General features: G+C 34.0%; 3 protein-coding genes across 3 annotated transcripts in view; all 3 read right to left on the bottom strand.

Annotated features, from left to right (window-relative positions):
* LOC139497229 (uncharacterized) overlaps nucleotides 1-26448 on the bottom strand; it is a 308105-nt gene that overhangs the window by 93703 nt on the left and 187954 nt on the right. The window lies entirely within an intron of this gene.
* LOC139499291 (uncharacterized) lies at nucleotides 4263-8437 on the bottom strand. The gene is made up of 4 exons (XM_071287959.1): nucleotides 8420-8437; nucleotides 7913-8052; nucleotides 7326-7519; nucleotides 4263-6317 (listed from the first exon to the last, which is right to left on the bottom strand). Exons 1-4 carry the CDS (start codon nucleotides 8435-8437, stop codon nucleotides 6052-6054), a joined length of 618 nt encoding a protein of 205 aa, XP_071144060.1. The 3' UTR covers nucleotides 4263-6051.
* LOC139499289 (uncharacterized) lies at nucleotides 9194-18488 on the bottom strand. Its single transcript, XM_071287958.1, has 5 exons — nucleotides 18404-18488; nucleotides 12858-12979; nucleotides 11915-12011; nucleotides 11304-11484; nucleotides 9194-9412 (listed from the first exon to the last, which is right to left on the bottom strand). The coding sequence occupies exons 1-5, from the start codon at nucleotides 18486-18488 to the stop codon at nucleotides 9307-9309; spliced, it is 591 nt and encodes a 196-aa protein (XP_071144059.1). The 3' UTR covers nucleotides 9194-9306.

Genomic DNA, 26448 nt, shown 5'->3' with positions numbered 1-26448 from the left:
AATTTTCACTGATTTCATAACAACCATGGCCTATATAAATGACATAAAATATAGTTTGCAATAATTAATCTTCTTTTTTTTTTGTTATCATCTTAAAGCCTTTACAATAAGCTAAATTATTACAGAAAAAAAAAGTATGGGTACATGATTTGGAAAAAAAGTTACAATAACAGGGAAAATATAACTTTACCATCTCAAATTATGGTGAGCTTGTCCACCTAATAATGGTGCAGTAGACAGTACATAATAAAAGTATAAAATGATTTTACCTTTAAGATGTTGTTACTTTGCCCTAAAGACAAATTTTGTAAACCTAAAATTTCAACTCAAGCCAAAAGATGGCGGGAATTTTTTGACTGGTTATAACAGGGGAAATTTGGAGGGAAAATTTTCCCGCACTTTTCACTTTTTAAATTTCAGAAAGTTTATGTCGAAATTATTTGGAATAAAATAATCTCCTTCTGTCTTTGTCCTAAAGAAATAATTTTAAATCTGAATATTCTACGTTTCCTTATGTTTGTATTACAAAAAAAATTCTGCTGTACTTGATGTATGATTTTTTAAATTTTTTTTTGCTATTCTCTAAAACAGAAAAAAAAGTATATGTTAGGTAAGAAAGATCCAGGACCTTCCTACCATTGGCATGTTTGATGAGCAAAAATGTTGTAATTGGTTATAGACTGGTATGTCCTCTACCACAGGCATGTTGGATGAGCAAAAATGTTGTTATTGGTTAAAGACTGGTATGTCCCCTACCACAGGCATGTTGGATGAGAAAACATTTTGTTATTGGTTAGAGACTGGTATGTCCCCTACCACAGGCATGTTGGATGAGCAAAAATGGTGTTATTGGTTAGAGACTGGTATATCCCCTACCATTCGCATGTTGGATGAGCAGAAATGTTGTTATTTGTTAGAGACTGGTATGTCCCCTACCAGAGGCATATTGGATGAGCAAAAATGTTGTAATTGGTTAGACACTGTTATGTCCTCTACCACAGGCATGTTGGATGAGCAAAATTAGTGTTATTGGTTAGACTGGTATGTCCCCTACCACAGGCATGTTGGATGAGTAAAAATGGTGTTATTGGTTAGAGACTGGTATGTCCCCTACCATTGGCATGTTGGATGAGCAGAAATTGTGTTATTGGTAAGAGACTGGTATGTCCCCTACCAAAAACATGTTAAATGAGCAAAAATGTTGCTATTGGTTAGAGACTGGTATGTCCCCTAACATTGGCATGTTGGATGAGCAAAAATGTTGTTATTGGTTAGAGACGGGTATGTCCCCTTTCAAAAAAAATTTGAATGAGCAAAAATGTTGTTATTTGTTAGAGACTGCTATGTCCCCTACCATTGGCATGTTGGATGAGCAAAAATGTTGTTATTGGTTAGAGACTGGTATGTCCCCTTTCAAAAACATGTTGAATGCACAAAAATGTTGTTATTGGTTAGAGACTGGTATGTCCCCTACCATAAATATGTTGAATGAGCAAAAATGTTGCTATTGGCTAGAGACTGGTATGTCCCCTAACATTGGCATGTTGGATGAGCAAAATGTTGTTATTTGTTAGAGACTGGTATGTCCCCTTTCAAAAACATGTTGGATGAGCAGAAATGTTGTTATTGGTTAGAGACTGGTATGTCCCCTACCATTGGCATGTTGGATGAGTAAACTGTTGTTATTGGTTAGAGTCTGGTATGTTCCCTACCATTGGCATGTTGGATAAGCAAAAATGTTGTTATTGGTTAGAGACTGGTATGTCCCCTACCACAGGCATGTTGGATGAGCAAAAATGTGGTTATTGGTTAGAGACTGGTATGTCCCCTACCATTGGCATGTTAATTGAGCAAAAATGTTGTTATTGTTTAGAGACTGGTATGTCCCCCAGCATTGGCATGTTAGATGAGCAAAATGTTGTTATTGGTTAGAGACTGGTATGTCCCCTACCATTAGCATGTTGGATGAGCAAAAATGTTGTTATTGGTTAGAGACTGGTATGTCCCCTACCATTGGCATGTTAGATGAGCAAAAATGTTGTTATTGTTTAGAGACTGGTATGTCCCCCACCATTGGCATGTTGGATGAGCAAAATGTTGTTATTGGTTAGAGACTGGTATGTCCCCTACCATTGGCATGTTGGATGAGCAAAAATGTTGTAATTGGTTAGAGACTGGTATGTCCCCTACCATTGGCATGTTGGATGAGCAAAAATGTTGTTATTGGTTAGAGACTGGTATGTCCCCTACCATTGGCATGTTGGATGAGCAAAAATGTTGTTATTGGTTAGAGACTGGTATGTCCCCTACCATTGGCATGTTGGATAAGCAAAAATGTTGTTATTGGTTAAAGACTGGTATGTCCCCTACCATTGGCATGTTGGATGAGAAAAAATGTTGTTATTGGTTAGAGACTGGTATTTCTCCTACCAAAAACATGTTGAATGAGCAAAAATGGTGTTATTGGTTAGAGACTGGTATGTCCCCTACCATAAACATGTTGAATGAGCAAAAATGTTGTTATTGGTTAGAGACTGGTATGTCCCCCACCATTGGCATGTTAGATGAGCAAAATGTTGTTATTGGTTAGAGACTGGTATGTCCCCTACCATTAGCATGTTGGATGAGCAAAAATGTTGTTATTGGTTAGAGACTGGTATGTCCCCTACCACAGGCATGTTGGGTGAGCAAAAATGTTGTTATTGGTTAGAGACTGTTATGTCCCCTACCATTGGCATGTTAGATGAGCAAAAATGTTGCTATTGGTTAGAGACTGGTATGTCCCCTACCATTGGCATGTTGGATAAGCAAAAATGGTGTTATTGGTTAGAGACTGTTATGTCCCCCACCATTGGCATGTTGGAAGAGCAAAAATGTTGCTATTGGTTAGAGACTGGTATGTCCCCTACCATTGGCATGTTGGATGAGCAAAAATGTTGTTATTGGTTAGAGACTGGTATGTCCCCTACCATTGGCATGTTGGATGAGCAAAAATGTTGCTATTAATTAGAGACTGGTATGTCCCCTACCATTGGCATGTTGGATAAGCAAAAATGTTGTTATTGGTTAGAGACTGGTATGTCCCCTACCATTGGCATGTTGGATGAGAAAAAATGTTGTTATTGGTTAGAGACTGGTATGTCCCCTACCAAAAACATGTTGAATGAGCAAAAATGGTGTTATTGGTTAGAGACTGGTATGTCCCCTACCATAAACATGTTGAATGAGCAAAAATGTTGTTATTGGTTAGAGACTGGTATGTCCCCTACCAAAAACATGTTGAATGAGCAAAAATGGTGTTATTGGTTAGAGACTGGTATGTCCCCTACCATAAACATGTTGAATGAGCAAAAATGTTGTTATTGGTTAGAGACTGGTATGTCCCCTACCAAAAACATGTTGAATGAGCAAAAATGTTGTTATTGGTAAGAGACTGGTATGTCCCCTACCAAAAAACTGTTGAATGAGCAAAAATGTTGTTATTGGTTAGACTGGTATGTCCCCTACCAAAAACATGTTGAATGAGCAAAAATGTTGTTATTGGTTAGACTGGTATGTCCCCTACCAAAAACATGTTGAATGAGCAAAAATGTTGTTATTGGTAAGAGACTGGTATGTCCCCTACCAAAAACATGTTGAATGAGCAAAAATGTTGTTATTGGTTAGAGACAGGTATGTTCCCTACCATTGGCATGTTGGATGAGCAAAAATGTTGCTATTGGTTAGAGACTGGTATGTCCCCTACCACAGGCATGTTGGATGAGCATAAATGTTGTTATTGGTTAGAGACTGGTATGTCCCCTACCATTGGCATGTTGGATGAGCAAAAATATTGCTATTGGTTAGAGACTGGTATGTCCCCTACCATTGGCATGTTGGATAAGCAAAAATGTTGCTATTGGTTAGAGACTGGTATGTCCCCTACCATTGGCATGTTGGATAAGCAAAAATGGTGTTATTGGTTAGAGACTGTTATGTCCCCCGCCATTGGCATGTTGGATGAGCAAAAATGTTGCTATTGGTTAGAGACTGGTATGTCCCCTACCACAGGCATGTTGGATGAGCAAAAATGTTGTTATTGGTTTGAGACTGGTATGTCCCCTACCATTGGCATGTTGGATGAGCAAAAATGTTGCTCTTGGTTAGAGACTGGTATGTCCCCTATCATTGGCATGTTGGATAAGCAAAAATGGTGTTATTGGTTAGAGACTGTTATGTCCCCCGCCATTGGCATGATGGATGAGTAAAAATGTTGCTATTGGTTAGAGACTGGTATGTCCCCTACCACAGGCATGTTGGATGAGCAAAAATGTTGTTATAGGTTAGAGACTGGTATGTCCCCTACCATTGGCATGTTGGATGAGCAAAAATGTTGCTATTGGTTAGAGACTGGTATGTCCCCTACCATTGGCATGTTGGATAAGCAAAAATGGTGTTATTGGTTAGAGACTGTTATGTCTCCCGCCATTGGCATGTTGGAAGAGCAAAAATGTTGCTATTGGTTAGAGACTGGTATGTCCCCTACCAAAAACATGTTGGATGAGCAAAAATGTTGTTATTGGTTAGAGACTGGTATGTCCCCTACCATTGGCATGTTAGATGAGCAAAAATGTTGTTATTGGTTAGAGACTGGTATGTCCCCTACCACAGGCATGTTGGATGAGTAAAACTGTTGTTATTGGTTAGAGACTGGTATGCCCCCTACAATTGGCATGTCGGATAAGCAAAAATGGTGTTATTGGTTAGAGACTGGTATGTCCCCTACCATAGGCATGTTGGATGAGCAAAAATGGTGTAATTGGTTAGAGACTGGTATGTCCCCTACCACAGGCATGTTGGATGAGCAAAAATGTTGTTATTGGTTAGAGACTGGTATGTCCACTACCACAGGCATGTTGGATGAGCAAAAATGGTGTTATTAGTTAGAGACTGGTATGTCCCCTAACATTGGAATGTTGGATGAAATAAATGTTGTTATTTGTTAGAGACTGGTATGTCCCCTACCACAGGCATGTTGGATGAGCAAAAATGGTGTTATTGGTTAGAGACTGGTATGTCCCCTACCATTGTCATGTTGGATGAGCAAAAATTGTGTTATTGGTTAGAGACTGGTATGTCCCCTACCACTGGCATGTTGGATGAGCAAAAATGTTGTTATTGGTTAGAGACTAGTATGTCCCCTACCACAGGCATGTTGGATGAGCAAAAATGATGTTATTCGTTAGAGACTGGTATGTCCCCTAACATTGGCATGTTGGATGAGCAAAAATATTGTAATTGGTTAGAGACTTTTTATGTATAGCATAATCAGTGTACAGTACAATTTCTTTTTTTCATCTAAATGTTGATATATAGTAAAAAAAATCAACTACAAATAAAATCAAGCTAGTCTATTTTGTCAATAAAACTATATCTACATGTGTATTATAATGCATTCCTCCAAGTCATTCAGATAGGTTGATATTGCCTGAATTATTTTTTTTTACTTTGTAACACGAGCTTTGGATGTATGTCCACATATTTCAGTAAATAGATTCTCTATTCCTTGTTGTCCGTCTCTTTTATGTGCCAGTTTAAGATGGCTTAGACCTAATCCACTGCTTGCAATTTTCGTAGCCATACAGTTCGTTATAGATTTGCTATTTGTTAGAGGTCTCAGTGTTGTAAGCAAACCTTTTGTACAGTTTCTGTGTTGATACAACTGCATTACAGATTCATTAGTACCAGAGAATTTGGATTTCAATACAAAACTAGGAGATATTTTTTTCAAATAAGCGACGTAGAGCAACAACATCTTCCTTTGAATCATGAGCACTATACAGTTCACCAAATAAAGTGTTGTAAATTTTTGGCTGTGAATATGATGGTTGATTTGGAATACACTCTTTGAAAAGAGGAAGTGTGTCAATGAATCCTTTCACTGATGTCATAAAGTTCTTAAGTAGACCATTTTTTTCAAGTGCAGTAATTAATATTGGAACATCAAAAATTTTGGAGTTATGCCCAACAAGTACAGTGTTATTAATAATGGCAACAGTAGTATACCGCTGTTCAAAACTCATAAATCCATGGACAAAAAACAAAATCGGGGTAACACACTAAAACATCTTTTAGAAAGAGAATAAAAGCTTTTAAGGCATTAGAAATTCCAATACTCTGAACTTCTTTCTCATCATGGTACATTTTCCCATTTTGAAACTTCAGACCAGTCACTTCAGAGGCTTGGGGTAATATTGGTCTAGCTGGTTTTATGTATCTGTTGAATTTTGTGTTTTGGCTGTTGACAGCAGACAACTGTATTATGTGAGAATCTCTGCCTGAAATAAAAACAATATAATCTAGAGGTTCAAAGTTACCTGTTAGAAAAATTAGTATTAGTTACCACCTTGTTCAAAATATTGTCATAAGTTAGTTCAGAAGCATCAAATGTCAGTAACAGCAACCCAATTTAGCTGACCTTCTACCCCTGATGCATCTTTATGCAAGGTTGCTTGATCCTACCACATATAGTCTAGATGCTGATATATGAACTTGAACATTGAATAAAGCAAAAATGTGATGAAGTGTAAAATGTATGTCACAGTGATCTATGTTGATCAGTTACCCACCTGTTTTTTCACGCTCCTTCCACATTTTTTACAATAACTTCTGTTTTGAAAAGTTGGGATGACATTAACTGTATTAGTAGAATACTTCTAATTTTCAAAAATTCAAACAATTGTAATCAAATTTAGCTGATGCAAAAAAAACACCCAAAAACAATTTTTTGGTAGATCTCAAATATATATGACATTGGTTTTACACTAGTTAGTCATTTTTGGGTCCTTCATAGCTTGCTGTCCAGTATGACCCAAGGCTCAATGTTGAAGACTTGGATGGAGAGTTGTTTCATTGGCATTCATACCACATCTACTTATATCTATATAATAACATCACATGTATGTTTCATTATAACACATTATTTTGATTGGTTAACAATAATCACGCATCATTCTAAAAGTAACCTTTATTTCAAAATGACATTAACTTTCTGATGACACTGGCTTTCACAATAAAGTGCACAGGTGAATAAAAGAAAAAAAACTGGAAAGAAATCTTCTTTTCATGATCCTTACAAAATAGTATGTTATTATTAATGAATGCTTTTTTTAGTAATTTTATAGGGTTGTAAAAGCGTTTACCGTGCACACATTTTTAGAATGAAGCAAATCTAAGCTTCTCCAAAAAGTACTTCAGTCAATACTTTTACACCCCAGTAAATCTACAAAAAGAGGTATTCAATTCTTAAATATTTAAAGCCTTTTGTCATAATAAGTAATCCTTACCAAGTCCTGTTGTTTCAACATCAAAGTATGTCATGCAACTGTCATTCAAGGTCTTTGGTTCCAAAGGAAGATATTCTAGAGTAATAACTGGTGCAGGAATAGACTGAATATCATCCGATATTGCTGCATCAAGAGAACATCCTGTTTGATAGGAGACACCTTCTCTGACTTCTGCAGATGCAAGCTTTTGGTGCCTAAATAAAATAAGATTTATTTCAATTATCAAGAAAATAGTTACCCAATCTTTTTTTACCATTTGTGTCTTTATGCTTTAAATTTTCAATATTATTTGTCTTGAAAACTACCATTAAAGTTAAAAAAATATCAAATCTAATTTTAATAAAAGCTTTTTACTGATTTAATTGAAACAGCAAATATATATGCGGTTTCAGTATTAATCTATGAGTTACAAGAAGCTTTTGGAGGTTATTTGCTAAAAGTTGTACTTTTCTAGGGTTATTCCCTTTTAAAAATAAGGTTATTCCACAATGAAAAATATGGTTTTTCATTGAACATTGCTATTTTTCTTGGGTTATACCCAGCTAACTTATAGGGTTATATTTTGAAATAAAATATACATTAATTACATCTTAGCTTTCTTTTCCAGTCGTTTTCTTTTAAATGCTCTTGTAGTTGCCAATGCCCTCTGCTTTGATCGCTGATTATCTCTTAATCTGGCAAGGCGCTGAGTATGGTAACCTGGTGAAAGCCCCAACTTCTCATTAACCTGAAAAATGAAAAATAACAAATAAGACTTCATATTTATATTAACTTTTTTTTCTTACTAAAAACAAAATAATAAGTGCTTAGTAAACAGATCTACACTACAAGAGCAATTATCCTTTTGAATGCTGAACTACAAAAACAAGACAGAGGTGTTATGTCAACATTATGTGAAGTTTTCAGTATAATTCTAATCTTTACAATTTATGCTTCTGCATACAAAGATATATATCTTGGATGTTTATTTGAATTTGATGAGCCACAGTCAAAGTCCCGTAACTCTTAAAAAGTTGGTGTTGTCAAAAAGGAGTGAAAATATGCAAATCTACTATGTCTACAGACAAATGGATGGACAAAAGGACACCACATACACTATATACTGTCCCCATTTCAAGTAGGGGCTCTAATAAATATACTGTGGATTCATTTATTTTCTCGGATATCAATTTTTGTGGTTTTCTGAAAACTTGCAAATTCGTTGATATTTGATTTCATGGTTTTTCCAATCTCTGTATACATAGCCTATTAAGAATATGTTATTCGTTGAACATTTAAATTTGTGGTTCACATGTACCCTTGAAACCCACGAAAATTAGTATCCCACGAATAATAATGAATCCACAGTAGTAAAACTTACATCAACTAGGTATCTGTGACCTGTGTTCTTCTGGGCAATTTCCCGTCAATATGCACAACTACATAGTATGTCCTTATTATCTGAAAAGGTTTCGTGAAATTCTGTTGTGTGGTTTGAGAGGAGTTGCGATGACAAGAAACAGGACTGACGGACTGACGGACGGACTGACGGACGGACGGGTCAAAAACATTATACCCTCCGCAACTTCGTTGCATGGGGTATAAAAACAGATCGTGTTTATCTTTTAAAACAAAAAAGTTATGTATATCTATCGAAAGTAAAATATGTCCACAAATCCGTATTTTGAGGAAAAATCTGAAATTTGAACCTCAATTTACTCAAAAAGTAGCACATGAAGGTATATTTTTTATGACATATTTGATTTGATCAGGTAAAAAATAGTCTATATGCAAATTTTCATCAACTTGTAAATACAGGATCAAAACTGTATCGTATGCCCTTAATTGATATTTGGCCTCATAACAGTCTACTGACTCAACCTGACTTGAAAGATATAAATATTTGACATGAAATGGTGAAAATGCTCTAAAGGTCATCATGTTTTTCTTGTTTCTTTGTTTTATTTGTAATATGATGTTATGTCAATGTCTATTTTCATTCTTATAACTGATGGTGTCTGGTTATACCTGATTTGCTGTCATATGCTCTACCACTTCCTCTTTTCTGCCATCCTGCATCTACAGCAACCACAAGTTTACCCTTCTTTCTGTAATTTATAAAAGTACTAGTAAATAAACTAAACGTAATATAAAATGTAACTGGAGATGTCAGAGATTGTATAAATCAAATTAAATCACCAATTGTAGTCAGAAATATGATGTTTGTCATTGTGCTCCAACCCATATTATCCATAAGTATTATTGGATCAAATTATTTAGTCAAATGTTAGAAATCTAAACAACTTTAATTAAAGAACCTTAGTGAGCACGCTCACATACCCCACGTCCCCACATTGTCATTGGAGAAATTAAATAAGTATAAGAAAAAAAAATTGTATAAGAAAAAATACTGAATAATAATTTCTTGTCAATATACACATCTACATAGTATGTCCTTATTATCTACATAATTTCATGAAATTCTGTTGTGTGTTTTCAGGAGTTGAGATGACAAACTGTTGCAGAAGTACATTGAAGCAAATAAGTTCAAAGGGGCATAACTTCTAGAAAAAAAATTGAATCGTAATTTCCTGTTGATATGCACATCTACGTAGTATGTCCTTATTATCTACAAAGTTTCATGAAATTCTGTTGTGTGGTTAAAGAGGAGTTGAGATGACAAACTGTTGAAGTAGTACCTTAAAGCAAATAAGTTCAAAGAGGTGCAACTCCTAGAAAAAAAAATGAATCGTGATTTCCTGTCGATATGCACATCTACATAGTATGTCCTTATTATCTGAAAAGGTTTCATGAAATTCTGTTATGTAGTTTCAGAGGAGTTGCGATGACAAACTGTTGCAGTAGTACATTGAAGCAAATAAGTTCAAAGGGGCGTAACTCCTAGAAATAAAATTGAATCGTAATTTCCAGTCGATATGCATAACTACATAATATGTCCTTTTCATATAAAAAGATTTCGTGAAATTCTGTTGTGTGGTTTGAGAGGAGTTGCGATGACAAACTGTTGCAGTAGTACATTAAAGTAAATAAGTTCAAAGGGGCGTAACTCCTAGAAAAAAAATTTAATCACAATTTCCCGTCGGCATGCACAACTACATAGTATGTCCTTATTATCTGAAAAGGTTTCGTGAAATTCTGTTGTGTGGTTTGAGAGGAGTTGCGATGAAAAACTGTTGCAGTAGTACATTAAAGTAAATAAGTTTAAAGGGGCGTAACTCCTAGAAAAAAAATTGAATTGCAATTTCCCGTCGATATGCACAACTACATAGTATGTCCTTTTTATCTGAAAAGGTTTCGTAAAATTCTGTTGTGTAGTTTGAGAGGAGTTGCAATGACAAGAAACAGGACGGACGGACGGACGGACGGACGGACGGACGGACGGGTCAAAAACATTATACCCTCCGCAACTTCGTTGCGTGGGTTATAATAACATTCCAAATTCTTATAATGGAAACTGAAGGTCTCAGTTATTGAAATGACAACAATGTGTTTCAAATTTTGTACAGTGCATGGAAAATTGAAATTCAATCAATGCTTATTATATTGTACTGTTATACCACTGCCCAAAGTTAGGGGAGGATTGGGATCCCTGACATGATCAACCCCGCTACAACAGTATATATGTGCCTGTCCCAAGTCAGGAGCCTGTAATTCAGTGGTTGTGGTTTGTTTATGTGTTACATATTTTTTTTTTGTTGATTTTTTTTAATGAAAAATAAGGCTGTTAGTTCTCTCCTTTGAATTGTTTAACATTGTCATTTCGGGGCCTTTTATAGCTGACTATGCGGTATGGGCTTTGCTCATTGTTGAAGGCTGTACAGTTAATTTCTGTGTCAGTTTGGTCTCTTGTGGAGAGTTGTCTCATTTGCAATCCTACCACATCTTCTTTTTCATCATTATAATTTAAATCAAAATTATCCCATTGATGAATTTGAGTTTAGTTTAATGCTTTATTTTTTATTATTTTTAGGTACATACTGTTCTACAGCTGCCAATTCTTTCTCCAGTGCTTCATTTGTTGATTCCTTGGCTACCTCTTCAACAACATTCCCTACTTCTCGCAGTCTTGCACTAACCAGTTTATAACTAAATGCTGGAATATTTAGCTCTGATAGGAAACTATTAGCTTGTCTTTCTCCAAGTCCAGAGTGAACAAGGGCTGTAATAAAAATAATCAAAGATAGAATGATCTAGATCATGATGCAGAACAATTTTGATGAATATTTGCAGACTTTTTGATCTCGCAATGCTGATGAATTTTTTATATTTCCAAGGGGCATAACTCTTTAAAAAAAGTTGATGTCCCACCATTTTATAACTCTTTGACAAAAAGTCAATCATCCACCATTTTAAAACTAGCTCTATAGTATAAGTTTTGTAAAAATTTTGCAAGAACTGTATCTGTGAAAATGCTAGCAAGTTTATATGACCTAATAAATATAATGGCTCAGATATAGTAAAGTATGACATAAACTTCAACCATCTAAGTGAACCCTGAAAATGTAGGTGATAGTGAAAAAAATTTTGCCTGGATGCTGACTGACTATATTTACAGGACTAGATAATAATGTGCATACATGTCCATGTACCTGTTGCAAGTTTACTGTTGACATCCCATACTCTGTCATGACGCTTTCCAGTAGGAACACTGTTTACATGCATACAACTGGTATTAAAACACTGTTCCTGAAAAAAAAATGGTTGATTTTATAAAGAGACAAACAGCCAAATGTCAGTATTTGTATGACAAAAATCTCATCAAAATTAGATGTCATTACTCTCTACCCATGGCCATCTTTTCAATGATACATTTTTTATGACAAAAAGACAGACATAGAAAAAATGGGGGAGTAAGTCATTTTATACCGTTACATATAGTTACATCATCGGTTTGTAATCAAAACACTTGAAGAATTTCATATTAAAATCCTTCTTTTTTTTCTATTGTAATGCTTCATTAGGTATGAACATGCATATCAAATTGTCTTTTTCCATTTCACATTGGAAATTAATTTACATTATACCATTCAAGATTACAGAGCCCCATGTTTTTAGTAGTACATGTACATGTATTTGGTATATTTAATGCTCTCCAATATAAATATAGTTCTAGCAAATTGTTTAGGACTGGTGAGTGTTGCTGAGGTCTTCAATGCATTTAACACAACCAGTTAGTTAGCGTTCATCAATTACATATTGAAATTTAGTATTGTCTATTGACTCTTAGCTTTTGGAATAGGCTTTCTCTAATTTGATTTTCTGAATACTGAACTTTGACCTAAAGATTTGGTTCTTGTTAGAACACATATTCCAATGATGATGATTAATCATTAAAATTCAGGGCTGTTCTTGAATCATAGATGGAAATTATTTGTGATGGATAGAAAGACAAGCTTAATTCATTCAAAGTGTTCAGACATTTTAGACTTGTTGTTGAAATCCGAATTACTTACTTTCAGTAGACCTCCAAGACTGTATGTCAATAGTATGTCCAAGCTGTAGGGGCAAACCACATTTAAGACATGCTCTTACACCAGTGGCAAGGACATCTAGCTCAACAATTCTTCTCCCTTCTCTCCAGTCTTCAGATGACCTAGTATGATTTCCTTCATAGGATACCTCTTCCTCCCTTGTTGCATTTGAGATGTTTGCAACTACAATTATAAAAAAAATAATGAATGCAGGTACAATGTACATGTATACATTTTATATTCATTCATATATATATAATGTTTATATACTCTGAGTGATGATACTCAACTAGGATGCATTGCTGTCATTTTTGGAATAATTGTGTATTTATCAACCATCACTGTCACATCATTACTGGTGTCATTAATCGTAAACATAAATGAATAATAAAAGATACAATGACGGAGAGACCCATATAAGTTCAGGAGTTATCATAATAGACTTAAATGTATGAAGGTTTAATCTTGGGGCATGTCAACATTTTACATGCAACTGTTATCTTAAATTAGTCGTATGAGATTTCAAAAAAAAAATTGTAATGTTTTATACATGTATATATTTGAATGGCTATTCTGTAAGTATATAAAAACAAATGTCCTCCCTCTTTCAATTTGTTTTTTGTCAGGTTTTCCATGTGCACTGTGGCAATAAACATAGAATATAAAAAAATTATTTTAAGTCTGGTTACATGATATATTACAAATATAAGCTTCGTTTTGTTGTCGAACCCCCAAAGGAGAGTATACATATACATTACATATAAACTGTTCAAAAAGTTACAAAATTTCATTGAATACAAATCAACTCCCTTTTTTTATGTATGCATATACATTGGACATGAAGAAAGCCAAACCTATAATAAAGACCCAACCATATAAAGCCTTGTTATTAGAAGTAACTTAGTTTCAACAATCAGAAATTTTTGTTTTTGTTTTTGGGTTATTAGAATAGGATGATGCACTTTCAATGGTCTAAAATTTTAGGTGTGATACATGTGAATGTAGTAACAAATCTAAATAGAATATATGTAGGACTCTAAAGTGCGATGGGGACGCTAAAGTGCGATGGTCTACGCTAAAGTCCGATGTCTCCATAATCTCCATACGCTAAAGTGTGATGGTCCGCCAAAGTATAGACGTACAAAACGTAGTTGGATTATGATGTTAACAGTCGTTTATACAAACCAAAAATGAACATTCCGGAATATGAAATAAATAATGGAAGCGACAGATGCAAATTGTTTACGTTGACATTAAAACATTGATTTCATTGAAGAGTATAAACATCGGTAAAATAAAGGTTCACGTTTTCAAGCATAAATCAAATATTGTCCATTAAAACATAAGTGTGTACTTTTTGGTTAAATATAACATGTATTAATACTCGCTACGAAAAAGGGGAAAAATAAATTGTATTTATTCCGTCCAGTGGCAAATAGTTCAGGACGAGGGGCGTATTGGATGTAGCTTGTCGTTTTCACAGACTATTAATGTAAACACATCCCTTTGCCAGTTGCAAATACAAAATTTGTCTTCTTAATTTAGAAACAGTCACATAAGACTGCCGGTAAAGTAATTATATGTTATATCATAGCAGACTAGATTTTGCAAAAAGACTTGTTTTTAACATAAGTTCCCTTGAACCTTTCTCTTTTGTTCCATAACACTTTAGCGTGCTATACCGTCGCACTTTAGCAAACAAACAACCATCATACTTTAGCGTTAGACACCATCGTACTTTAGCGTAGACCATCACACTTTAGCGTTACCATCGCACTTTAGAGTACCATCGCACTTTAGAGCCCTACATATATATTCATTATCATGATTATTACTAGCTATTTTTATCAGTCATGCTACCCCCCTCTTCAAAAATAATTTTAGGCAACAACTATTTAACTTCAAGGGGGTATATTTATTTCCTAAACACATATTTTGGTCAGGCCGATGACAAATACAAATATTTTGAATCCAGATTTTGCCAACAACCTACATGTATTGTAATACATGTAACATGTGTAAGTATTAAATTTTGATAATATAATTTGATTGGTAGCATAAAAAATAACATCCCCCCCCACCAATTGAAGTGAAATTGTTATTCCCTTATGTGATTAGTACAACATATCCCCTGTCTTAAGATGCTGGAGACATGCATAAATGTTGAATAAATGTTCTTATGTAAATTTTAACATTTGTACCGGAGCAACATTATTTTTTACAGCATGTATAGGGAAAGGGGGCTTGGATTAGCTAGATCTTTAAAAAAAGGTATCTGTTAGGGAGGAGTTCAAATTTATGCAAGTCGTTAGTCCTGCATACTCAATTCCCCACCCAGAATCTATGATTTTATTTCAGTGTCCTATACACATGATACATGTACATCGAATCCAGGTCTGTTTGCCCAAAAACAAGTTTGCGCGCATTCATGTTTGCCCCATTCACTTTCGCACCCTACATGTTTGCACCCAAAGTCCTTTTGTACCCTTTTTATTAGTTTTGTGATTAATAATTTGGTAATTGAGTTTTGGTATAAAGTATATTGTTATAAATAATTTTTTTTCATTTCTTCAAAATAAAGTGTTATTATGAAGGGTTTTTTTTGTGTTGCGATCTTTCATGTTTTTCATTTAAATTCTTCAATGTTTCACTCATACCTGGCTGCAGTATTTATATTAAAAGGAGATAAAACATAATTTTCATGTCTGTTTGCACCCTATACATGTTCACATCCTGCAATGTTTTTCTCATACCTATCTGCAGTATTTATATCAAAGCAAGAGACCAAATTAAGCTTAAACCAATTAACAGCAATCATCTATGTACATAAATAACATTTAATAATTAATCATCAATTTGATAAAAATAAACAACATTTGATATGATATGAACCTTCTTTTTATTCTGGAAATATACATATTTTTTATTAGGGAATATATATACCGTATTTATTCTATTTAAAGCCCCCCTTCTAATTAACGCCCCCTACCGAAAATCGTGCGTTCAGAACTTTTGACTTCTAATAAACGCCCCCATTTTGTAGTTAAAAAAATAAAATTGAAACTTACACATTACAATATTTCAAAGACATCGACCCGGCGGTAACTCAGAAACATGAAACGAAAAATCAATAATGCCCATGTTTTAATCCAGTCCGATAATACAACACAGTGTGCACAAGTTCCAAAAATAGATCTGTCAGTTACACAGTACGCTATTAAAGTTCAACGTTATAAACAGGCATGCATTTCTAAACTAATATTGAATAAATTTATACATCAAATGTTATTGTTAACGCACGCTTGTTCATTCGAAAATTTATTAACAAATTATTTGATGAGGTCACATTACCGATAAACGCTACTTATAGATTATGGAGACAATAAGAAACACGTGTATGTTACTATAGTCTGTTTAAAAAAAATTCAGGTAAAGGTCTATGAAGTAAGGTACGAAATTCATTTCTCTAATTGACGCCCCCCTTTTGGAAATTGTCTTCGCCCCTGGGGCGTTAATTAGAATAAATACGGTACATATGAAAAAATATATCTAATAATTCAACTTGAATTTCAATAAAAATTGGATGCAAATGTGTAAGATGCGAACGGGTGTAGGGCACAAACGTGTGTGACACATATAGATTATCGCTGGGTTGAATCTGGTCTTTTCCCTCTTCCTAAGACAGTTTTACTCTTGACGAAAGCAAGCTTGATAACATCTCCTCTCGCATTGTGATTCGCTAATAACTTCTTCTCTCACATTGTGACGTGGCTGATAATGCCTGGTCTTGTTATGAAGCCTTGATACGAGAATTATGGAGCGACTGAGCAGGGTGATATAGGCATAGGGAAGGACGATAACATGTTTATTAGGGTCAAAATAGTCCAAATAATCATGACGTCTGGCAAGGCTATTTTAATTTTTTGGGACACCGTCATAAGAAGGCGTCCCAGAAAAATAATAAAATAGCCTTGCCAGACGTCATAATTATTTGGACTAGGCACGAAACAGACCTGATCCCTTTACATCCTGGGGCTAACTTCAACCTTTACAGTTAATAAAGATTGAGGTATTACATGTATGGGAGAGTATTTGATTTTTATCAAATGGACCTTTGAAAGTGGAATTGAAATATGACTAGTTTGGGACCTTTATTCTTGAAAGCAAATATCAACCTAACTCATTTACTGGTGTTAAAACTCATTAGTCCAAGATTGCTCTGACGTCCAATGGCTGTTTGCCACAATTTGCACAAGCTGGCTGTGGCTGCGCCAGCGTGGGTCCCTCAGTCCAATCATTTCTGACGAAACAGCAGTTGGATGTCAGAACAATCTCGGATTAAAACTATATAAAGATTATCTTCATGGTCAACATAATTTTACGTATATAATTTATTAATTTGATATTATACTGTAGTTGTGTTGATGTTGATGTTGTCGTGTATTTTTCGGGCATCAAATGGATTACTTACTCGAAAAGTGTGATCATTGCAGTAAGTCGATGCTTTGGTCCATCGGGCATGTTGACTCTCCGACACCTTCAGATATCTTTTAGATTTAAAGCCATGGTTATGTATTCTTGTCATAACTGTAGCTACCAAACGTTACGTTACAGCAGACGACTGTTGTTGTTTACAAATGGCGCCGGAAATCATACGATGTCATAATCGTGCGATCGCAAAATTGTTTCCATAAAACAACACTAAAACAACTTTCATTTAAAAACAAAAGTTTCAATATATTCAATCTTATAATAAATTTTATATTTATTGTTTATTTGTACAATAATGAGTTTCGTACTTTACCGACAGTTCGAGTTACGCAGAAAATTCAAATTCGTCAGGTTCATATCTCCTTAAGTATTACTTATACTGTTCAAGAGATATCATGTCCCTTTAAAACATATGAAGTGCTAACTGTTTCGTTTCCTTTCTCTTAAATAAGTCTGACTAAATCAAATGTTAGGAACCTAGCATTTCCCCATAACATGGATCTATTAAGTTCGATATTGGGTCCCGATGGCGTCACTGTTCATGAGATTTTAGATGTAAAAAGTTGTGGTACGAGTACCAATGATACAAATGTCAACCCGGAGCTTTGAGAAAGGAAAATCTAAATCTGTTGTTTACTTTGATTTGCCTCAACCAAATGTTTTGAAACTTATTCACAATGCTTATGGTCACAAAATGGTCAAAATTACGCGAATCCTGCATCTATATGTGGAAGTTTACTAAAAAAAAATCACAAACAGGGGCATCTGTGGTTAATAGACATATTCTACATTTATTTCAGTAATTAGCTTATTTACTTCCATCGAATACTTCTTTTAATAGACTTAACTTGCACATTTTTTTTCAGGATCTCGGTGCAATTTGGTAACAGACAGTGATATTTCAAGTTAAATGTGACCAACTTAACAAAGTGTTTCACTAGATTGAGCTCTCTGTCTAAGTGTACTTTAAAGGTTCTTAGAATTGAGTTCAGTTTATTGATATGCGTATATCTTCTGTGTGAATTTTTAAGATGTAAAAGCAGACTATCCATACCTACATGTCCATGAAATGAAATCTAAGGTAAAATGATTGAAACATTTTGCACTATCCATCACAACTGGCAGCACATGATGCTACTGAAGCAGTATATTTTCTTACTTGATTTTCATGGAAACTAGATATCATTGAGATGGGAGCCATCTCTGTGGGCCCCGCTGTGAATAATGTGCATTAAAAAATTGTATCTTTACCATAGGACATGGGTTTGTCAACTGAAATCAAAGTTTTTGAACTTGACCTTTGACCTAGGAAGTTGTAAATAAATTATGACACACCCTTTGGTGTTGGTTTATAAACATGTCAAGTATAAACTTTGAAATGATAACGGTTCTCAAGATATAGAGCGGACACGATCTTTACCATAGGATATGGGGTTGTCAACTGAAACCAAAATTTTTGACCTTGAACTTTGCCCTAGGCAGTCGTTCATAAATTATGACACACCCTCTGGTGTTGGTTTATATACATGTCAAGTATAAACTTTGAAATCATAACGGTTCTCAAGATATAGAGCGGACACAATCTTCACAACAGGACACAGGGTTGTCAACTGAAACCAAAGTTTTTTTACCTTGACCTTTGACCTAGGAAGTTGTACATACATCATGACACGCCCTCTGGTGGTGGTTAATAAACATGTAAAGTATAAAGTATGAAATCATAATGGTTCTCTAGATATGGAGGGGACACAAAGTTCAAGTGTTACGGACGGACAGACGGTACGACAGACGGACGGACAGACTGATCACTATAGGGCGACCCGCCTAAAAAAGTTTTTTGACCTTGACCTTTGACCTACGAAGTTGTACATACATCATGACACGCCCTCTGGTGGTGGTTAATAAACATGTAAAGTATAAAGTATGAAATCATAATCATCGGACGGACGGACGGACGGACAGACTGATCACTATAGGGCGACCCGCCTAAAGGTGGGGCCCTAATTAAAGGATTTAGTTTCATCTGAACCAAACAATCTTTTAAAAAATAGAGAATGGAAATGTGGAAGCTGTAAAAGAGACAGTAACCATGTCAAAAGAGCAGAAAGCAGTCAAACACCACTAATGGGTCTTCAACAAAGCGAGAAAATCCCTCGCTCAGAGGAAGGCTTCAGATGGCCCATAACAAAATGTGTACCAGTTCAAACTCCAAATCATAAAAATTAACTTACAATTAAAAACATACAAGACTAACAAAAACCAGAGACTCCTGACTTGACGTCAAAGTAATCATACCAAGAGACTCACCCAATATGCAAAGGTCAAGAGTCAAAAAGTCATAGTCTGGTCAAGAGATCCTTGTCAAAAAACCCAATACAAAGCGGATTTTGAGAATAGGGTCATCGTGGTACACAAAACTATCAATATATCTATATATCTAATATATATATAAGAAGATGTAATACGAGTGCCAATCATACAGTTAAATCTCCATTTAATTCAAACAAAATATACAAGTTTTACATTGAGGGCAAAGGTCAAGCTCTCATGAAGTTTCTCGTGCCAATAGACTCATCATCTTATGACAATACATCTACATGCCACATATTCAAAAGCAAGGTCAATTGAAAATTATATTTTGAGGTCAAGGTAATATACCGAGAAACACACTGCAACATGATGACACACCCAACGTGCATACATGTAGGTCAGGAGTCAAAAAGTCAAAGTCTGATCAAGAGTTCCATGTAAAATATACACACAGCAGTCCTGCACGAAAGCTCATTATGGTACACGTAACAATGTCTTATGTCATGATGCACTACACATGCAAAATATAGAAAACCTAGGGCAAAGACAGAAACAGAAGACATATTACTAAACTCAATTGAATGGTACTTGTATTGCAGGTCACTACAATTGCCTTCAACAAAGAATATAAACTCTTGCAACAATGCAAAGTTAAACTCGTCTTTCACTTAAGTTTGAGCATGATTCTTTGCAACGATTATCTTACCACTGTTATTGAGAATCAAGTCGTGCAGTTATGTCAATAAATGAAAACGGTAAGTTTAGACATTCAAACACTAAAATCTAGGGTTTACCATTAATTTTTAACCCAACCATATGATAGTACTATGGTAAACTTATGGAAACACATGCTACAGTCATGAAATTGAATATTTGAATTAGTACGACCAGAACAATACAAGACAGAGTTGTAAACTAAAGAAAGTAATGATACATATCGAATTTTTAATCCCAATGCACAAATTAGAAACCATGGTTTTCATTCAAATTATTTATCTAAAATGTACGCTTGGGTTAAACAATGGAAATTAACACTGTATATTTATATAAACGATCAATCTTGTAAGGAAATAAATAAATTATGACAGAGATGACATTTATTTCCGACACTAGACAGCTTGAAAAATCTTGCAGTCTCCATAGGATCATCTCTCTCAAATTATCCACCCTCCCATATGTGTATACCCCATCCACACCCTCCTCTATTTGTATACCCTATTTCTACCCTCCTATATCTTTATATTGTTATTTTACAGCATTTTATAGTTTTTAGTGTTATCACTGATATTGTTAAAATAAGGAAATAAATAAATTATGAAAAAGATGATAGGTATCTCTGCCACTACACAATTTAAATACAGAAATTTGAAAAAAAAATAATAGTGTTTATAGGATCATCTCTTTCAAATTATTTTCAAAGTGCCAACACAATATAGAATTATTAAACAATTTTTATTTCCCCATTATTGAACATACAAATATTGTCTAGTAATTAGTCTTTGTTATAATTGTCATGACAACGGATTGGTGTAAGTTTTGTTTGACAAGTTGTTTGTTTACACTGACTTTAACAAGTGAAACTGCGAGCTACTGCTCACTGATGATACCCCCGCCGCAAGTGGATAATATTAATAGTGTAAAAATATGCAAGTGTTCGGTAAACAGGAAGTTGTCAAGTGATAAATCTGAAAACGCATCACACGGTATAGCTGACTTATATAAATCCTGAAACCAAATTTCAGAAATCCTTGTATTGTAGTTCCTGAGAAAAATGTGACGAAAATTTTCAACTTGGCTATCATGTGTAAAATCATACAAGTGTTCGGTAAACAGGAAGTTGTCGAGTGATGAATCTGAAAACGCATCACACGGTATAGCTGACTTATATAAATCCTGAAACCAAATTTCAGAAATCCTTGTATTGTAGTTGCTGAGAAAAATGTGACGAAAATTTTCAACTTGGCTATCATGTGTAAAATCATACAAGTGTTCGGTAAACAGGAAGTTGTCAAGTGATGAATCTGAAAACGCATCACACGGTATGGCTAACATATATAAATGTTGATACCAAATTACAGAAAGGGTGGATGTGTAGTTCCTGAGAAAAATGTGACGAAAATTTTCAACTTGGCTATTATGTGTAAAATCATACAAGTGTTCGGTAAACAGGAAGTTGTCAAGTGATGAATCTGAAAACGCATCACACGGTATGGCTAACATATATAAATGTTGATACCAAATTACAGAAAGGGTGGATGTGTAGTTCCTGAGAAAAATGTGACGAAAATTTTCAACTTGGCTATTATGTGTAAAATCATACAAGTGTTCGGTAAACAGGAAGTTGTCAAGTGATGAATCTGAAAACGCATCACACGGTATGGCTAACATATATAAATGTTGATACCAAATTACAGAAAGGGTGGATGTGTAGTTCCTGAGAAAAATGTGACGAAAGTTTCATGGGACGGACTGACTGACGGACGGACGGACTGACGGACTGACGGACGGACTGACGGACAGACAGAGGTAAAAAAGTATACCCCCCCTTTTTGAAAGCGGGGGTATAATTACAGCCAGTATGATAGTCTATGTTCTTGTGTTTTATAGTAAACTTTAGACATTCAAGTCTATAACTTTTTCATATTTTAAGTCCAATTTAAATAATCATATGACTTTTAACTATATAGCCTTTAAATAGAATCCAACCATATCTTATACATCATTTTAGTGATTCATTACTTAATAGTTGAACACTGGGCAAATACTATAAAATATTACCTGATGTGTTGTAACTAAGGGATTGGCACCTCCTTGTTCTACCAGACATCTTGTGATCTGTAGATATCCCTCCCTAGCAGCCAAATGTAAAGCTGTGTATCCAATGATCTATAATATAACCAAATAACATGTAAATATAATGTACAATACTTTGTTATCAATATCAATAATATACAACATATCCTACAACTGACATTAAAACTTGTCTGATAAACTGGACATTGTTGTGTAATAAATATAAACAAAATATATATCACATGAATTAGTGGTCAAAACTGAATAAAATGACCAGTCACACTTGTATTTATATTGTATATAAACAACAAATAAACATGTTTTGTTGTGAAATGTCAAAACTTCCATTTATCCTGATATCTTAAAAAAATATTTTTTTCAAGAAATGTGTAAAATAATTATATCAATGGATTCAGTAGAACAAAACAAGTAAAATGAGACCCCACTTTATATGATTCTTACAAATATTTGTTCATTAAAACTGTCTAATTAACAACATGATTTAGTGTAGATTAATAGTAATGTGATCAGACTAAGTAGATAACATACATCTGTGATGTCGATCTTACATCCTCTATCAATGAGGAGTCTACAGATCTCCAGGTGTCCTCCCCCGGCAGCCTCCATTAATGCTGTCAATCCTCTAACCTGGAATAATACAACTGACATCAAAACTTGTCTGATAAACTGGACAATGTTGTGTAATAAATATAAACAAAATATATATCACATGAATCAGTGGTCAAAACTGAATAAAATGACCAGTCACACTTGTATTTATATTGTATATAAACAATAAATAAACATGTTTTGTTGTGAAATGTCAAAACTTTCATTAAACCTGATATCTTAAAAAATATTTTTTTCAAGAAATGTGTAAAATAATTATATCAATGGATTCAGTAGAACAAAACAAACAAAATGAGACCCCACTTTATATAATTATTACAAATATTTGTTCATTAAAACTGTCTAATTAACAACATGATTTAGTGTAGACTAATAGTAATGTGATCAGACTAAGTAGATAACATACTGATGTGATGTCGATCTTACATCCTCTATCAATGAGGAGTCTACAGATCTCCAGGTCTCCTCCCATGGCAGCCGTCATTAATGCTGTAAATCCTCTAACCTGGAATAATACAATTGACATCAAAACTTGTCTGATAAACTGGACAATGTTGTGTAATAAATATAAACAAAATATATATCACATGAATCAGTGGTCAAAACTGAATAAAATGACCAGTCACACTTGTATTTATATTGTATATAAACAATAAATAAACATGTTTTGTTGTGAAATGTCAAAACTTCCATAAAACCTGATATTTTAAAAAAATATTTTTTTCAAGAAATGTGTAAAATAATTATATCAATGGATTCAGTAGAACAAAACAAGTAAAATGAGACCCCACTTTATATGATTATTACACATATTTGTTCATTAAAACTGTCTAATTAACATCAGGAATTAGTGTAGATTCAGTATCATTGTTCATTTTCATAAAATATTTTTTTTTAAGAAATATGAAAAAAAGTTATATTTTCTGATTCAGAACAATAATACGAGTAAAATGAGACCCCACTTTATATGATTCTTACAAATATTTGTTTCGTTAAAACTGTCTAATTAACAACATGATTTAGTGTAGATTAATAGTAATGTGATCAGACTAAGTAGACAACATACATCTGTGATGTCGATCTTACATCCTCTATCAATGAGGAGACGACAGATCTCCAGGTGTCCTCTCTCGACAGCCTCCATTAATGCTGTCTCTCCTAAACCCTGGAATAATACAACTGACATCAAAACTTGTCTGATAAACTGGACAATGTTGTGTAATCAATATAAACTAAATATATATCACATGAATCAGTGGTGAAAACTGAATAAAATGACCAGTCACACTTGTATTTATATTGTACATAAACAATAAATAAACATGTTTTGTTGTGAAATGTCAAAACTTCCATTAAACCTGATATCTTAAAAAAATATTTTTTTCAACAAATGTGTAAAATAATTATATCAATGGATTCAGTAGAACAAAACAAACAAAATGAGACCCCACTTTATATGATTCTTACAAATATTTGTTCATTTTAAAAACTGTCTGATTAACAACAGGAATTAGTGTAGATTAATAGTAATGTGATCAGACTAAGTAGATAACATACCTCTGTGATGTCGATCTTACATCCTCTATCAATGAGGAGTCTACAGATCTCCAGGTGTCCTCCCTCGGCAGCCATCATTAATGCTGTCCATCCATATCTCTGGAATAATACAACTGACATCAAAACTTGTCTGATAAACTGGACAATGTTGTGTAATAAATATAAACAGAATATATATCACATGAATCAGTGGTCAAAACTGAATAAAATGACCAGTCACACTTGTATTTATATTGTATATAAACAATAAATAAACATGTTTTGTTGTGAAATGTCAAAACTTCCATAAAACCTGATATCTTATAAAAAAAAAAAATTTCAAGAAATGTGTAAAATAATTATATCAATGGATTCAGTAGAACAAAACAAACAAAATGAGACCCCACTTTATATGATTCTTACACATATTTGTTCATTTTAAAAACTGTCTGATTAACAACAGGAATTAGTGTAGATTCAGTATAATTGTTCATTTTAATAAAATATTTTTTTTTAAGAAACATGAAAAGGAGTAATATTTTCTGATTCAGAACAATAATACGGGTAAAATGAGACCCCACTTTATATGATTATTACAAATATTTGTTCATTAAACCTGTCTAATTAACAACATGATTAAGTGTAGATTAATAGTAATGTGATCAGACTAAGTAGATAACATACTGTTGTGATGTCGATCTTACATCCTGTATCAATGAGGAGGCGACAGATCTCCAGGCGTCCTCTCAAGGCAGCCCTCATTAATCTGTTATGTTCTGAAGTAATTTGTAGTTGGGTGTTTTATATTTCTTATGTACAATTTGTTCTGTTCTGAAGTAACTTGTAGTTGTGTGTTTTAACCTGCTTGTGTACAATTTGTTATGTTCTGAAGTAATTTGTAGTTCTGAAGTAATTTGTAGTTGTGTGTTTTATATTTCTTATGTACAATTTGTTCTGTTCTGAAGTAACTTGTAGTTGTGTGTTTTATACTGCTGGTGTACAATCTGTTATGTTCTTAAGTAATTTGTAGTTGTGTGTTTTATACTGCTGGTGTACAATTTGTTCTGTTCTAAAGTAACTTGTAGTTGTGTTTTTTTACTGCTTATGTACAATTTGTTCTGTTCTGAAGTAACTTGTAGTTGTGTGTTTTATACTGCTGGTGTACAATCTGTTATGTTCTGAAGTAACTTGAAGTTGTGTGTTTTATACTGCTGGTGTACAATTTGTTATGTTCTGAAGTAATTTGTAGTTGTGTGTTTTATATTTCTTATGTACAATTTGTTCTGTTCTGAAGTATCTTGTAGTTGTGTGTTTTATACTGCTGGTGTACAATCTGTTCTGTTCTGAAGTAATTTGTAGTTGTGTGTTTTATACTGCTGGTGAACAATTTGTTCTGTTCTGAAGTAACTTGTAGTTGTGTGTTTTTTTACTGCTTATGTACAATTTGTTCTGTTCTGAAGTAACTTGTAGTTGTGTGTTTTTTTACTGCTGATGTACAATTTGTTCTGCTCTGAAGTAACTTGTAGTTGTGTGTTTTATACTGCTGGTGTACAATCTGTTATGTTCTGAAGTAACTTGTAGTTGTGTGTTTTATACTGCTGGTGTACAATCTGTTATGTTCTGACGTAACTTGTAGTTGTGTGTTTGATACTGCTGGTGTACAATCTGTTATGTTCTGAAGTAACTTGTAGTTGTGTGTTTTATACTGCTGGTGTACAATCTGTTATGTTCTGAAGTAACTTGTAGTTGTGTGTTTTATACTGCTGGTGTACAATCTGTTATGTTCTGAAGTAACTTGTAGTTGTGTGTTTTATACTGCTGGTGTACAATTTGTTATATTCTGAAGTAATTTGTAGTTGTGTGTTTTATACTGCTGGTGTACAATTTGTTAT

This window comes from Mytilus edulis, chromosome 12 (assembly GCF_963676685.1).
Source record: "Mytilus edulis chromosome 12, xbMytEdul2.2, whole genome shotgun sequence".
Taxonomy (NCBI): Eukaryota; Metazoa; Mollusca; class Bivalvia; order Mytilida; family Mytilidae; genus Mytilus; species Mytilus edulis.
This window is presented reverse-complemented; position numbering and strand designations above follow the sequence as displayed.